The 16,618-nt window shown below is 52.4% G+C and overlaps 1 protein-coding gene across 1 annotated transcript in view; it reads left to right on the top strand.

Annotated features, from left to right (window-relative positions):
* The first annotated feature begins 1,274 nt into the window (after nucleotides 1–1,274).
* Nucleotides 1,275–16,618, top strand: part of Rab11fip5 (RAB11 family interacting protein 5) — a 35,688-nt gene continuing 20,344 nt past the window's right edge. Inside the window, exon 1 of the mRNA XM_051154828.1 lies at nucleotides 1,275–1,829. Coding sequence (XP_051010785.1) covers nucleotides 1,399–1,829 — 431 coding nt within the window. The 5' untranslated portion in view covers nucleotides 1,275–1,398. The remainder of the gene's footprint in view (nucleotides 1,830–16,618) is intronic.

Here is a 16,618-nt window from a genome sequence, read left to right as displayed (position 1 = left end):
CCTGTCTCTGCCTCCCAAGTGCAAGTGCTAGGATTAAAGGTGTGCATATTAAGCGACACAAAAGTTTTAAAGCCAGCTGGGCGTAAATTGGATGATGTACAGGGCTAAATTTCTAGCCCCAGATCTCAACAAACAAACAAAAAATAAAATAAAATAAAAAAAGAACGAGAGAAAATTTGGTGGTGGTGGTGGCACATGCCTTTAATCCCGGCACTGAGGAGGCAGGAGGATCTCTGTGAGTTTGAGGCCAGCCTGGACTACAGAGTGAGTTCTGGGACAGTCAAGGATACCCGGGGAAACCCTGTCTCAAAAAAGGTATTCAGTATGGTGTGGTGGCTCAAAAAAAAAAAAAAAAAAAGAATCTGTCACGGTGGAGTCCACCTTTAATCCCAGTACTCAGCGGCGTGGGCAGGAAAATTTCTGTGAGTTCAAACCCTAATCTACATAGCGAGTTCCAGGACAGTCAGGACTATATAAGAGATCCTGTCTTTTTAAAAAAAAAGGGGCGAAAATCAAAACAGAAAAAGAAGGTCTGTTTGCTTGGAGCCCTACTCTAAGTGACTTCTCATCATCACCCCGGCGGCTGCTCCAAGTGATCACACATCCTCAGCTGCAGTGTCAGCGAAGGCTGTTGTGAGGGCCAGTCACGTGAAGCCGGGGGATGAAGACGGGAGCGCATGTGCAATTTAGGGGTTCTCCAGAGTAAGACCCCCCTCAAATCCACATTGAGGAGAGTGGGTCGACGAAGCGGGGAGGGCTTTCGGGAGTAGGGGAGCTTGCAAGAAAACCTGGGGCTCACGAAGTAGAGCGCCGCGGATAAACAATTCAAAGGTCGCATTCTCCAGCTTAAGGTCGCGGCCCAAACGGGGCGGGACCACGGTAGAACCACGCCCACCTTTCTGCAGAAGCCGTTAGCAGCCTTTGCTGGTAGTCCCCTGCGTCTCTTCTTTTGCAGCTCCGCAATGTGCACGCGCGAATCCGGTCGCGAATAAGGCGTGGCCGACTCCCAATCCCCTCCCACCCCAATGCATGCAGAGGCCGCGCCCCTTCCGCACGGGTCACCTTTTAATGCTGCAGCTCTAGCTTGAGGGTCCGCTAGAGGGGCTGGGCCTGTGAGGAAGCCCCGCCCACACCTTTGCAGAGGCCGCGCCCCTCTCTGGGTCCCTTCAGCTCCTAGGCTGGTGGAACCGGGGGGCGGGGCCTGGCCTGGGCCTGGGCGGGGCGTGACGTCGCCCGGCGGCCGGCGGCCCGGGAGGCGGGGCGGCGGGGAGGCGGCGGCCCGCTCGGCCCAGGCCATCCCGCAGCTGCGGCGGTAGGTGCGCTGCAGGCAGCGCGGGGAGCGGGCTTCTGACAGCATCCCGCGGCGGCCACGTTTGTCACTCGGTCCCGGGGTCCGCCATGGCACTGGTGCGGGACGCTGAATCGGCGGCCGGGTCCTCCCGCTGGCTGCCCACGCACGTCCAGGTGACGGTGCTGCGGGCCAGCGGGTTGAGGGGCAAGAGCTCCGGCGCCGGCAGCACTAGCGACGCGTACACGGTGATCCAGGTAGGCCGAGAGAAGTACAGCACCTCAGTGGTGGAGAAGACGCAAGGCTGTCCGGAATGGTGCGAAGAGTGTTCGTTCGAGCTGCCGCCCGGCGCCCTGGACGGCCTGCTGCGGGCGCAGGAGGCAGATGCGGGCCCTGCGCCCTGGGCCTCGGGCCCCAACGCAGCCTGCGAGCTGGTGCTTACCACTATGCACCGCTCACTCATCGGTGTGGACAAGTTTCTGGGCCGGGCCACCGTGGCCCTGGACGAGGTCTTCCGCGCAGGCCGCGCCCAGCACACGCAGTGAGTCTGGGGCCCTGGGAGGGGGGCACAAAACGGTTGAAGGCCTAACTCGGTGGGGCTGGTGGGACATCGGGACCCGGACCTCGCGCTCAAGGACACAAACCGACACACTAGTGGTTACCTCTCATTTTGGCGTCCCTTCCGACTGTCTCCCAGACAGCCTGGTGGGCCTGGAAGGCCTGATGGAGTTGGCGTAGTGACCAAGCATTAGGGGTACATGGCTAAGGAAAGTTCGGAATGGGATTCTGAGGCTGTGGGAGTTCAAGAAGGGAAATTTCAGAGCTTCTGGAGCCTGCCTTCCTTTTCTCAAAGAGATGCCCAGCCCGTTGGGGAGTGGAGAAGCTGTCTCTCACCTTGTAGAGGCGGCAAGGTGAGGTGTTATCTTCCAGGGCAAGATTGAAAGGAGATGCCACGGAAAACTCGGGGGTTACACAGGATATGTGCCTCTTGAAATTTTAGGAATGCCCTTCACCGTTTAGACATAGTCCCTGGCTCTGCTCAGGGTACCAGGACTTGAGAGAACTGGGCAGCCTCCTTAGGGTAAAGAAGGGAAACACTTGGGTCCGTGAGACAGCGGCGTGGTTATAATGCTCTGCAGTTCTTCAGATTATTTTCTTTAGGAAGTGTAGGAGGCTTTCTTATTGTTTTGAGATGTCTGTCTACATAACTCTGGCTGGCCTGGAACTTGCTATGTAGACCAGGCTAGTCAGGAACTCACAGAGATCTTTCCTGCCTCTGCCTCCCCCCCAGTACTGGGATTATAGGCGTGGGCCACCACCGCCTGGCTTGGATAGGTTTTAATTGTTTTGTCAGGGTTTCCCCTTTCCAGGGTTAAGACCAAGACCTAAGACTTGCCTGAGCTGTGATGGTGCATGCCTTTAATGCCAGCACTTGGGAGGCATGTGGATCTCTGAGTCTGAGGGCAGCCTGGTCTACCTAGTGAATTCCAGGCTAGCCAGAGCTACATACACAGATCCTGCCTTGAAAACCAAACCAAACCAATCCAAACAGACAGACAAACAAACAAACAGAAGACCGAAGACTTGGAGCACCCTTTCCTGTTTGGGCCAAGGACCATCTGGAAGTCAGTCCCCAGGGATGACCACCTGCTGTGGTTTGCTGGAGCAGTTAATTTCTAAGCCTCTTGGGTGGGGTCCCAGGGAATGGGTGCAGAGTGGTGTCCTACCCAGGAGAGCTGCTGGAAAAGGTCCCATGGTTTTGAGTAAAGCCTTGAGTCTGGTCAGACGCAGAGGAAAGCAGGGTTGGACTAGAAAAGGGTTCCGACCTTGAACAAGGTTTTTTTTTTTTTCCCCCAAAACAAGATTAGGGAAGGGCTTTCCTGGCTGGCCTACTGCGGCTGGGGTGGGATAGACCTGGGCACATTCCAGGCTGGGCTGTGACCTGTCTTCATCTCCCCTCCCCTGACTTCTTTCCGCCTTCCTCAGGACTTGCTGTTTTTGGTTGTTGGGTGTGGAGTCATGAGGTATAACTTGACCCTTGTTTTGTCCTTTTCCCTCCCTCTCTTGTGTCCTTTCCCTCCTTCCTGGTCCAGGCAGACCAGGGGCCTGGGTGTGGGATGGAATGTTCTCTCCTGATCGCTTAGCTCTTTCCTTTTCCCATGCCTGTCACCTCTTCCGACATTCAGCTGTTCCAACTGGGCTTGGACATTACATGTGGGATCTGTATGTTAGAGGGAGGGCAGACTAAAAGGGACAGGGGGAAAACAACAACAACAACAACAACAACAACAAATAAACTAGCTTGCAGGGAGAAGCTTCTTTGATTTTTTTTTTTTCCCCCCAGTTCATGCTCTTGTTTCCCTGCTGGCCTTTGACTCTTCTTTGGTGGAGCTGGCCCAGCCTGCAAGTCCAGGTGGGCCTGTTTTCAGCCAAGAACAGTGCTCCCGGGAGAATCTGACGTCCTATCCCTTGATCTGAGCAGGAGCCTTAATTTACTTTCAGAAGTCATCTTTTCCACAGGCCTCACTTCACACCCACCTGGCTGCCTTTCTGCTGAGGCACTGACCTGGCTTATTTATAGAGTTGGAGAGGGCAGGAAGTGGGGCACTTAGGGTGGGCAGAGGAAAAGCCCTTGCGGTTGGCTCACTCTGGTCCTCCAGTTACTGGCCCTCACAGTATGCTCACTGACAGAGAACCATGGCTGCCACTTCCATTCCACTTCCCTCAGGCTCTAATGGCCAGTCCTGGAGGCATTTCCTGGACCACCCTGGCCTGAACCACTGAGGCAGAGAAGACCAGGGGTAACATCTTTGGTTTCGAATACTGGTGGAAAAGTACTGTATTCACATTAAGTCTAGGAGGCAGGCAGGGGTGGAGGGAGCAGAGGTTGGCCCCGGTACCTAGAGAATCTTACATGGGAAAGGCTGGCTTGTGGAAGAGGAGACTGAGAAGTTGCATGGAGCAGATCCGTTTCTCAACTGTGCTGCTTCACAGCCCGGCAGGTAAACTCTTGAGTGTCTCAGTTTACCAGTCTTTAAAATGGGGGTGAATCCCTTGCCAGGGTTGATGTGGGTTGATGAGACTATGGAGGAAGACCTGATGCAGCTCCCAGGCACTGTGCTGCGTGTGTTGGTCAGTGAGCAGCAGTGGTAGTGGAAGAACATGTTGACAACACAACCTGTCTGCCCCCATCTGGAAGAAGTCCTCTTGCCTTGAAAGAACTGCTCAAGAGTTTATAACTCTGCGAAAGCCTCATAACCGTGGGTGGTGACAGGAGGGGCATCAGAATTCCCTACTGCCTTCTGCAGCCCTGCGCGGGGGGGGGGGGGGCGCCCAGAACTTGAGCTGCACCTGGGAGGCATCCATGGTCCTAAAGACTGGCTTAGGTCACCTAGTGGCTCTGCAGCTCTCCCTGGCAGCCTTTCTTGGCACTGCCCATGCCCTGGAGGAGGGCTCGTCGGCACAATGCTGGTTCCTTAGCCATTTCACCACATTTCTGCAAGGCTCGCATGATGGTAGAGATTGGCTATATAGATTGGTAAGATGCTACCTGTGAAGGCTTGGTGTAATAGAGATGGCTGCTCTCACAGGGTAGGGCTGGAGTTGCTGTGGGACAGCTTTCCTGTGGGACCGCTTTCCTGTGGGACCGCTTTCCTGTGCTGAGGCTCTAGCTGCCCCAGGGACCCCTGAAAGTCACTTCTCTGTGAGGCAGTCTTCCATGTGAGAGGGTTAGCTTTCGAAATATCCAAAGAGGAAACCCGTGCCACCCCACCCCACCAGGGATGGAACTCGGTGGCTAGTGTGTGGCTAGGCAAACACACTATTGCTGAGCTGTTTTTCCAGACCTCAGAGAGGAAGCTCTCAAAACAAAAAACATGGGGCACATGACACTTGGTGAGAGCTACTTGCCCCCCTCTGGAGCACCGGCTCCCTTGGTGACATCAGTGTTGTATGGCTGGGACAATCCAACATGCTACTCCCTTGTAGCTTTTTACTGCCACTGTCCCCTTTCCATCCCCGTGGGAGCAAGGCTTGACCCCCTGGCTCCCAGGACCTAGATGGAGTAGTGGCAGTTAGTGCTCTTTGTTACCTGTGAGTCAGATGGGGATACCTGGACTCTTGTGGCCTTACTGTTGTGGATGTAGCTTGAAAGCAGCAGGACTTTTGGAATAAGAAGCTAGGGAGTCTGTCACCGAGCCTTTTGGCTAGGGAGACCAGTTTTGGCCCCCTGAGAGTGCTGGTTGGTCTGTACTGGGGAAGAAGAGGATAGAGGAACCGTAATTCAGAACATGGCTGCTCTGGCAAGAGATCACATCCAAATACCTTCTAAATCTGTGTGACTCACCTGGAACACAAACACGCCTTTAATTCAGCAGACAGAGGCAAGCAGATCCGAGTTCAAGGCCAGCCTAGTATAGACCAAGTTTAAAGTAAAGCTTAGGTCCAGGTGTGGTGGTACACGCCTTTAATCCCAAACACTGAAGGTAGAGTTAGTTTATAGAAGGAAACACTCGTGCTTGAAAGTGATGTTTAATTGAGTGGCAGAAAAAGTGATGAATAAGAGAAAGATTTGAGAGGATAGGATATGCCCAACTCTCCTGAGGAGAGAGAGAAAAAAGGGAAATTATGGGGGGGGGGGAAGAAGGCAGTTTTACCCGGAGAGTTTTACAGAGAGAGGTTGAAGGCAGAATGAGCCAGAGAATGAGAAGGAGTCAGAAGATTAGAGCAGATTGCTGGGGTTAGTTTGAGGCCAAGCAGAGCAGTTTTGGGCTGAGAGAGAAGCCAGATTGGATCAGTCAGCCGGGAGAGGAGTTTGAGCCAGAACAGCTGAGTTGAACCAGCCAGCTATGAGCTCAGAAAGAGTAAGGGTGAGCTCATTAAGCAGTAAGTCTCAGACTGAAAACATTCTAGGCCTAGGTTGGATTGTATGCGGGCTAGAAGCTTCCAGGACTAGGCTTAGGCCTATTTTAGCAGACAGAGGCAATAATCCTCCGGGATAACAATTAGAGCAGGCAAATAAAAAGTTGCTTTTACAAGGGAGGACATAGCGTCAGCTTGTGTGGAGCCCATTTGCCTTCTCCCGGACCTGGTCCCAGCCTTGAAGCCTGTGGTACAGAAATAGATTGAGCTGGTCCTCTGGAAAAGCCATGGCTGTAGGGTTGTTGGCTTGGACCAGTTGTCTTTTCTCATCATAGTCTACAACTGTGTGGGGCCCAGGACAGGCTGCTAACTGTGCCCCTTGAGTGGCTTCCTCAGATCCTGCCTGGCCCAGGCTGCTGTGTGTTTGTTTATTGGAGAGGGCAGGCCCAGGGAAGCTCATGGGTGTGGAGGTCTGAGAGCAGAGGTTCTTCCCAGCTGGCCGTGACCACTTTAGTTTCTGATCCTCTTGCCCCTGCACCCTAAGAGCTGGGATGACTGGCATGAGCCAGTGTGCTCGGCTGTTGTGAGGGTCTCTGGGGCTTCTTTTCGTCCCACAGCCGTGCCACCTTCTTTCCTCTGGCTTCTCAGTGTGACCTGGTTTTCAAGAAGCAGCCAGGGCCCAGTCAGGCCCCTGGTTTAGGCCCCTGCTTGAACCCCAGGTCTGGAGTGGGTGCTGGTGGGGTGTGGCGTTAGGAAGACTTGATTGTGGCTGGTGGCCTAGCCCTGTTTGGGGCTGCTTGAGCGGCAGCATAGGGAGGGTGGGGGAAGGACGATGGTTGTGGGGGAGGAAGTGTGACTCCTAATCCCGCCACAGTGGCTTCCCTTCTCCTTTGACTCTGCCGCTGGCACTGAGTGAGCCCTGGGCCAGGACCAGGCAGTCCCTAGGGATCTATGGCCAACCTCATCTGTCCCCTTCCCAGTCCAGTATGGGGGAGAAGATACAAGTCAGCAGAACCCCGATCCTTGTTGACCTTGAGGCCTGATTTTCCTTGGAAAAATTTTTTTTCTCCCTTTGCGACAGTTTCACTGCAGATCTGAGGCTGACCTGGAACTTGCTGTGTGGCCCAGGCTGCAGCCGACCGCCCCTTGTTGTTACAGCCACCCTGGCGCTGCGGTGCTTTCCTTGCTGCTAAACTGCTGGTCTGGCCTTCACCAGATGTTTCCTTGCCCTGCCCACCCCGTTCGGGACAGATGACTAACACACAATGACAGGAGCGGCCGCTGCTCTGTGGAAATCAGCCCCCACACTGCATTTCCCCCATAGAGTGTGTCCTCAGCCTGGATTCTGGAAGCCCAGAACTGGAAGGCTGCTCACTTTGTTCTTTGCTGAGCTGGCTTCCCTTTGGGTGAGAGCATGGTTTCCCCATGGTTCTTGGTGATGAGGCCAGGGTCTTAGGACCAGGGTCTCCTCATCCAAAAATGAGCAGGGCTCACAGAAGATGTTATGGAGAGAGGCTTTAGTAGGTCATCTAAGCTTTGGCTCACCTCCTGTCCGCTGGGTCTTTCCCCTGCGAATTCCAGCCTCAGAGCTAGAGGAGGACGGAACATGTGGAGACTGGCTGGGCATAGGGAGAAGAGAGCCCAGAAGCTACTCTGTAGTCAGGGAGGGTGTGGCTCGGTCTTAAGCCTGGGCAGCTTGACAAGTTATGGTGAGCAAGATCTGATGGTTGGGGTCCTGTGTGCGTCATGGGCTTTCTGCTGGTTGGGAGCCCAGCTGTGGGTAGCAGAGGGGTGTGTGGGCTCTCTACAGGCCTGGAAGGGTAGCCTCCTGTAGGGGCGCCCTGGAGCACATGGCAAAGTTCAAGATCAGCCTCTGGAGGGGAGGGCCTCTGTGGAGACATGGACATCTCTCTGTACGAGGAGGCATTTTAGTTACAGCCTGTGTTCTTGGGCCTGGTCAGAAGCCCTGGCAGTGTTCAGAGCAGATGGGTCACTGGCTTTGCTATAGTCAACTAGAGGCCTGTTGGGTGGCCTTTAGCGAAACTATCTGCCTCCCATCCCTAGGATCGGGGCTTCTTTCTGTCCTGTTCCTGTGTGTCAGTCACAAATTCTATGAGCTGCCAGGCGTGGTGGCGCACACCTTTAATCCCAGCACTCGGGAGGCAGAGGCAGGCGGATTGCTGTGAGTTCGAGGCCAGCCTGGTCTACAAAGTGAGTCCAGGATGGCCAAGGCAACACAGAGAAACCCTGTCTCAAAAAACCAAAAAAAAAAAAAAAAAAAAAAAAAAACCAAACCAAACCAAACCAAAACACATTCTATGAGCTGTCATTGCTGTCACCTTGCTTCATGGCTGAGTAGTTCTTGGTACAGAGAAGTGACCAACTTTGACACAGCATGCCACCATAGGAACATTCATTTATTCCCCCACCCCCCACCCCGCCTTGCACAAGTCCAGGTGTTTGGTGTGTGTGTGTGTGTTTTCTCGGCTAAGGCTTCCTCTCCTTCTCCAATACAGATCTCCAGATTTTGGGGTTGGCCTTGGGGACTATGCTCCCTGAGTTTTTTTGTTTTTTGAGTTATTTTTGTTGTTGTTGTTGTTGTTGTTTTGTTTTGTTTTTTGAGACAAGGTTTCTCTGTGTAGCCTTGGTTGTTCTAGACTTTCTCTGTAGACCAGGCTGGCCTTAAACTCACAGCGATCCACCTGCCTCTGCCTCCTAAGTGCTGGGATTAAAGGCGTGCGCCACCACCACCCGGCTGCTCCCTGAGTTTTTGAGTTAAGCAGTTCATCATGGGTGTCTCCGGTTCTAGTTGGTCACACTCATCCTAGGGGCTAAGTGTTGTTTGGGGCTTGGGGCATCACAAGGGTAGGATGAGGCCAGGACACCACTCAGACTTGGATGGGCCCCTCCAAATATCCCCAGCTTCCTCGTGTGCCCCAGGCTTGTTTGACTTGACAGAAGGCTGCTAGCCCTTCTGTTCTTCTTCTGCGGCAGTGCAACCCCTTGCTATTTGCTTTCCGTTGTTTTCAACATCTGGGAAGCCTTCCCTGAGGTCCCACTGTAACTGCTGGGCCTAGGCAGGTCTGGGGAAGAAATGAGAGGGAAATGGGTTGTCCCTTCAGGAGAGGGGCAACAGTGTGTGTTTGAGGGGTTAGTAGGGAGCTTTTGCCTCCACAGAGCCAGTAGCCAGTCAGCCCCAGAGGCAGAGCCAGGAGAATGTGTTCAGGGCGGAGGAATCAGGCTGGGCCTCTTGGGGGATGCAGAAGAGACTTGACATGGCCTAGTGATCAGAAGGCAGCAGGGGCCACCTCAGAACTATGGGGAAAGGCAGCGAGGGTAGTTGAGTGAGCTGAGTTTGGGTACATCTTGCCCTCTCCACCTTGGGCCATATTGCTCCCCTTCTCAGAGGCAGCCAGTCTTTCTGGCTCTGGGGTGAGCTTCCAAACTCACTTCCTGCATTACAAGCAAGTGAACTGCATATTTCTCTTCCCTCCCTGTTTGTTTGCCCAAGTGCAGCATTCTCAAATACAGCTCTGGGCCTGTGACCCTCCTGCTTCGCTTTCCCACACAGGGGAAAGTTATTAATGGTCTCTATCCTGGGCTTCAAACAGGCTCTGGAGAAGGGTAGTCACCACCCCGCTCTGGCCTCTCTGACCCAAGGTTCCTGGGCAAAGTGTACTTGGGAGCCTGGTGGAGGCCAGGTGGGTTAGGTAAGTAGAGGTCTGTCCATCTCTTGTCGCTGAAGTTCCCCATGGAAGGTCATCTTGCCAACTTCTTCCTTCCTCCTGGATGGAGTCATTGCTGCCTGGTCTTGGCCACCTTGTTCCTTGAGGCAAGTGACAGCCTGTAAAAGGCTGTCCATAGACAATAAACCCAAAGCTTTTATATGTGGCTGGCCTACTTCTCAGCGTGCTTTTCCAGAATTATCTCAGTTTGCTCCCCCCCTGAGGGCAGCAGGGTGACCCCTATCTCCACAGACAGAAGACTGGGGTCTCGTGACACAGATTGACCTGTTTGAGGTCTTGGGGCTTGTTAGTAGCAGGCAGGTTCCCAACCTTGAGCTCAGTGCACTTTCCCCTGCCTGTGCTCCTGGCCCTGCACCCTGAATATCTGCCATTGCTACTTGGTGGTTAGACTTGTCTCCTGGCATTTTTATAGCATGGGGCTCCCAGCCCCTTCTGAGACCAGCTGACAGGCTGACCTTTGGAGCTTAAGGCAGTGGGACAAGGATTGGAGGAGATGTTTATGTGAAGGAAGTGTGGTGGGGTTGAGTCTGGCCGTGGTTTGAGGTGACAGCCACAGGGGTAACAAGTGAATGCCAGCCTGGGCCCTCTCCAAGGGTTGTGGCTGCCAGGCCTGGCACAATGCCAGAGGAGGTGATAAGATTAGTCTTTGGGCCTGATAAAAGGCTCTATCATGTCCTGGGACTGTGTCTGGCTTGTAGTTTAAGTATAGGGACCAAGTCAAAGAGCAGGTTTTAGGTTGTGGGCATTAGGAGACATAGAGGCTGTCCTGTGAGCCTGCCTGCACCTGTCCACTGGTATGTGAGACAGACTGCTTCTGTGGGAATTTGGAGAGGAGAGGAGGTAAAAGATGGAAGGAGAAGCCAGAAGAGGGTGTGTGTGTGTGTGTGTGTGTGTGTGTGTGTGTGTGTGTGTGTGTGTGTGTGTGTGTGTGTCCCTGTCCGTCCCCATCCGTGTCCTGGTTGTCTCCAGACTTCCAACTATGAATTTTAACTGGTGCTTTCCCATTTTTAAGATCTATTTTATCACTCCATTTTGCAGAGGCAAATAGCATTTGAAAATTTACCCACAGAGCTCTGGTGGTATACTGTGCTCAGTAGCAGAGCCCTTGTCTACCAGGTGTGAAGTCCTGGGCTCAATTCCCCCTACTGTCAAAAAGCAAAAGCAGTCCCAAAAGTGCAGCTCAGAGGGCTGGAGCTGCAGCTCAGCGGGTAGAGTGCTTGCCCAGCATGCCAAAAGTCCTGGGTCCCACCCCAGCAGCACACTAACTGGGTGTGGTCACGCTTTCCCAGTGCTTGAGAGAGTCAGAAAGATCTGGGGTTCAGAGTCATTCTCACAAAGTTCAGAGCTAATTGTCCTAAATGAGACCCCGTCTCAAAATAAAACAAACTTCATTCAGTAAAGCAGAGGCAGGCCAAGAATCAGGCCTTTCTGTCTTTCAATCACTGAGGGTTTTCTGCAATGCCCTTAAATCTGCCCCCTTACCTTCCCTACCCCTCTGCTCCCCTACTACCCCCTGCTCCCCCGTTTTCTGTAAGTAAGTCTGAGTCCTGCTGGTGCTCCCTCTTTGTCTTTATCTAGCGGATGGTAGAAGGTGGGCTGGTTTGTTTTACTTGCTTCTTTTGTTTTATTTTGAGTCAGGCTTTTACCACTGTTACTCCTGCTTGCCTGGAAATCTTCAGCCCAGGCAATTCTCCTGCCTCAGCCTCCAGAAGAGCTGGGAGCAGGTCATCACACTCGGCTGCGTGTTCTGTACCTTGGGTCCTGGTTTCACTCATCTGTCAGCCATGCCGACAGAACACCTGAGAGGACTGTATTTTGGCTCACACTTTCAGCCCAAGATTTGGCTGGCTTATTTAGTCCTGAGGTAAGGTAGGGTATCCTGGTGTCTGGAGTCCGTGGTGGAAGTGGCTGCTTCACCTCACGGTTGCCTGGAAGAGAACTGAGACCCCTGCCTGTGGCCTGCTGTGTTCCAACTTGGCTCAGCCCATGGATAAAGGGAGAGCTCTGATCCAGTCACCCACAGTGAGGAACAAGCCTGCAGCACATTAGCTTTTGGGGGAACATTTCATTCCAAACCTATAATACAGGTGGCATCTTGAGTTGTGGAATAGAAAAGGTGGATGAGTATTGGTTTGTGCTGTCAGTTACTGGGAGAATCCAGGATAAAGTGGTGTTGCCAGGGCACCAAAAAGGTTTCCTGAGGAAGCCCCTGTCCCTCCTGCCTTCCCCATTGCTCCCGGGTCAGGATTTTCTGTTTGAGATAAGGCCTCTTTGTAGCTCATGCTGGCCTTGAACTTGCCATGTTGCTAAGAATGGCTTTGAAATCTCAACCCTCCAACATCATCCCGCAAATGCTGAGATTACAGGTGTGTGCTACTATGGTCAACTTCCCAGAACTTTTTGGTTTTTCAAAACAGGGTTTCTCTGTGTAGTGTTGGCTGTCCTAGACTTGCTTTGTAGGGCAGGCTGGCCTCGAACTCAATGATCCGCCTGCCTCTGCCTCTGAGTGCTGGGATTAAAGGCAATGTGCAACCACACCTGGCACCCAGAATAGTGTTTATATAGTTTTTACTTTATTTATTATTGTGTGACGACGCTCCTACCTCTGAGCAGGAACGTGCGCTCTCCAGTGTGTATATAGAGGTCAGAGAACTGCCTCCTGGAGTCAGTCCTGTTCCACGGGGGTTCCGGGGATTGAACTAAGGTTACCAGGCTTGTGTTGAACCATCTCACTGCCCCAGGATTCATTCATTCATTCTTTCTTTCTTTCTTTTTCTTCTTTTGTGTCTTGTTTTTGTTTTTTTCAAGACAGGCTTTCTCTGTGTAGTTTTGACATTCCTGGAACTTTCTCTGTAAACCAGGCTGGCCTTGAATTCATCTTCTGCCTCTGCCTTTCAAGTGTTGGGATGAAAGGTGTGTGCCACCACCGCCCAGCATGGATTTTCTTTTCATTCATGTGTATGTGGTGTGGGTGGGAGGGTGGGTGTGTATGAGTGTATAAATGCCATGGTACATGTGGCGGTCAGAGGAAACTTGCTGGAGTAGGTTCCCTCCACTATGTAGGTCCCTTGGATCAAACTCAGGTCATCAGGCTTAGTGGCAAACACTTTTCTGAGCCATCTCTTTGGCCCAGGATTATGTTTTTAAACTTCTGTTTTAGACTGTTACCTACTGCTACTTAAAGAAAAATAAACAGCGTGTCTGTTTATTTTTTCATCATGAGAAATTGCTGTAAAGTGTGAGGGGTTTGGGGACCAGCCTGGCCTGGGACCCGCCATGATTGTACTGGCTCCATGCTGGCTGGCCGCCCGTTTCTTCTCACTATGCTGCCCTTCCACGAGATCGTCTCTCCTCCTACATCAGTGTCCATCCGTTCTGCCCTTGAGTCATAGTCTATAATACATTCCAGGGTTCACAGTAAAGCTACAGGTCTGCAGACCGGCATGGTGGCTCACACCTGGAATCCCAGCACTTGGAGAGGCTGAGGGAGGAGGACTGCTGAGAGTTCCAGGCCAAACCTGGCTACAGAGTGGGACCCTGTTCCAAAACCAAATAACAGGGGCTGGAGAATGGCTCAGTGATTAAGAGAGCACATTGCCCACCCCATGTCCAGCAGCTCATTACCACCTGTAATTCCAGCCCCAGGAGATCTGATAGCCTCTTCTGTCCTCCAGGGACGCTTGAATTGCTCTGCACAAACTCATACATAAACACATAAATAACAAAATGAAACTTTTAAAAAGGTAAAAACAAGAAAAGAAGCCAGGCATGGTGGCACACGCCTTTAATCCCAGCAATTGGGAGGCAGAGGCAGGTGGATCTCTGTGAGTTTGAGGCCAGCCTGGTCTACAAAGAGAGTTCCAGGACAGCCTGGGCTATTATACAGAGAAACCCTGTATTAAAAAGTCAAAAAAAGAAAAGAAAGTCCTGGTTCCTATGAATGGTATAGGCTGTTGCCTGTCTGCTCCCAGCCTGCTATTTGCAGCCCATCCCAGTTCCTCCACTTTGTGTTCTTCCCATCTGGAGTGTCTTCTGCGGAGGCCCCTTTCCTACCCATCCCATGACACCTCCCAGGTCCCCTGGCCATTCCTTTTCACTGTGCATTTCATCTGTGTTTTTCTGTGGTGTCTGCCATCTTCCTTTATTTGCCTCTCTAGGGTGTGAGTGCCACAGGACACTCTGTTCTTTTCCCTGGAATATTGGAGTGGAGGCCTGGCTTAGGCAACCTCTGGCTCTGTAGGGTGTTGCTGGCAGGCCCCTTGTGCCTCTGGGAGGGATGGTGCTGGCTTATTTGCTGTGAGCCAGCCTGGGGTGAACAGACTTCTGTTCACATTTTTTCCAGGAAAAGTCACATAAGAAGGAGCTCCCTAACAGTTGGGCAGGCCCAACTGTGGAGAACCCACTGCCTTGTCTGTGCGTCCCTGAGTTCATGTAGGAAGCCCGCACCCATGCCAGGAGGACTCATGCCAAGCTGTCTGGTGCCTGGGGCTGGAGAATTATAATGAATGGGAACATGGGGGATCTACTTCTGGGGCCACAGGAGTTCCAGTTCCTCTACTGGAGGGACAAAGATAATTGGGAAAGTTGGGAGAAGAGACACAGCCAATAGCCATGAAGAGATGTTTTGGCTTGGGGGCATTGTCACAGAGCTGCTGCTGTGTGAGGATGGCACCATGCGTGTGTTTTCACACAGCACCTGGATCTAAAGATAGCTCCAGAATATTCTGGAACATTTGTGTGTTTTGACTCATTCACTCTCCTTTTTCTCTCACTAGGGATCTATGATGGGGTTACTGTAAACCCTTGCAGAGATTGGGGGTTAGCCTTTTCTCTTGTTTTATGACTGGCCCCAACTTGTAACGATGCCCCCCCCCCAACTCCTGAGCCTTGTGCTCACCTGTGGACACCGCAGTCCTACCCACTCATTGGCCCAGCAGATGTTCTACCACATGCAGCTTGCAAGCAGTGTGTCATTAGGCTTACTTAGGGAGCACGGTATGAGTACATTGAGGGGTTATAGAGAGGGGTGTGAGTGAACCCAGGATGATTGTATCTCCCCAAAGCCCCATCCCAGCATGGGTAATGACTTCTCCAAAGCTGCACATATGGAGTCTCCCCTTCAGTCAGCCTACTGCTTAGGTAGTCTAGTGCCTTCTAAGACCACAAGTGGCTGGACACTGTTCTTTGCAGCTGGGGTGTGGGAGATAGCATGGAGGGAGTGCCTGGGATCTATTCCATTTCCTTCCTGTTTTGTTTTTGAGAGAGTCTCTCTTTAACTCTGGCTGTCTTAGAACTGGCTATGTAGACCAGGCTGGCCTGGAACTCACAGAGATCCACCTACCTCTGCCTTAAATGCTGGGGTTAAAGGCGTGCGCCACCATGCCTGACAAAGCCTTTAACTGCTGCCCGAACTAGGAAGCAGAAATGTGGGATGTTGGTCACATGATTAATAGTTGCTGTCCCTAGGGGGCAGGTGCCCTCCCTGGTTCCCTTCTTTCTCTCTCCCTAAGTCACCTTCGTTGGCATTCAGGGTGTTTGAAGACCAGCTGACCACCATGACCAGATAAGATGCTGGGGAACCTGGGTGGGAATTGACGGAGGTGCCTGCCTTCTGTCTTCCGCTGGAGCCTCTCAGCCTGGAGGCTTTGGAAGAGAGGGAGGTCTGGCCCTCTGCTGAGCTCCCTTTCCGGGCATTCTCAGCCTTCCCAGTGCTGTGGGCTCATTGGCCTCTGAAGCCCAGGGGCCTCTTCTCAGAGTTAGGTCTCTAAATAGACGGGTTATAAACCCTGCACACCGAGAGTAGTCAACGCAGGAGAAGACTAAGCTTCGGTCCTGCATTGAGTCCAGTGATCTGGTTCTTTGCTCTTTGTTATGTAGATCAGAGCAGTGGTAGATGTGTTTTCAGCAGCTGTCAACCAATATGGAACAACGTGTGTGTGTGTGTGTGTGTGTGTGTGTGTGTGTGTGTGTGTGGTGAGAGAGAGAGAGAGAGAGAGAGAGAGAGAGAGAGAGAGAGAGAGAGACTTCTGTATATTGTAACTATGCTGTTACTGTCACAAATGACCAAACCAAACAAAACATTTTTGGGTGTTGGTGAAGGGATGGCTTCTTCACCCCCACCATGTTTTTATCACTCAGGTTCTGCATCCTACACCGATGTCACAGGCTGTGAAGGGATCAGGACATTTCAGTGTGCTGTGCGCTTAGTACAGTGGGGCTGTGTTTGGTAGTGGAGTGGGGATGACATCAGTGGTTCCTTTCCTAATCTTTGGTACTTTCTAGGTCTGCTAGAGCATCTTCTCTCAGTGGGTGGGTATCAAAACCAGGTCCTTTCACAGAGGTCACATGATCCCAGGACTTGGACCCCTTGAGGGGTCACCCCACCCATGGCTCCTTTAAACCTTGCTGAAGCAGCTCAGTTGGTAAGAGAGCCTATATGGCCATGTGTGAGGCCCAGGGGTCCATCCTCAGCACTGCAAAATGCCAAGAGTAGCCCACACTTGTAGTCTTAGCCTTCAGGAGGTAGAGGCAAGAGGGTCAGAAGTTCAAGGTCATCCTCAGCTACATATCAAATAGGCCGTCCTGTGGCTACATGATACCTTGTCTCAAATCAAAACAGAAACAAACTTGGGGAAAACAGCCTCCTGCAGGGAGCCATGGAGAGCAGGCCTGGACTATGGGGAAGCTTAGTAAGAACCCTGTCAGCTGAGCTCTTCCTGGAGCT

Source organism: Acomys russatus, chromosome 13 (genome assembly GCF_903995435.1).
Source record: "Acomys russatus chromosome 13, mAcoRus1.1, whole genome shotgun sequence".
Classification (NCBI taxonomy): Eukaryota; Metazoa; Chordata; class Mammalia; order Rodentia; family Muridae; genus Acomys; species Acomys russatus.
Note: the sequence above shows the minus strand (reverse complement) of the source record. Positions and strands in the feature narration are given on the sequence as shown.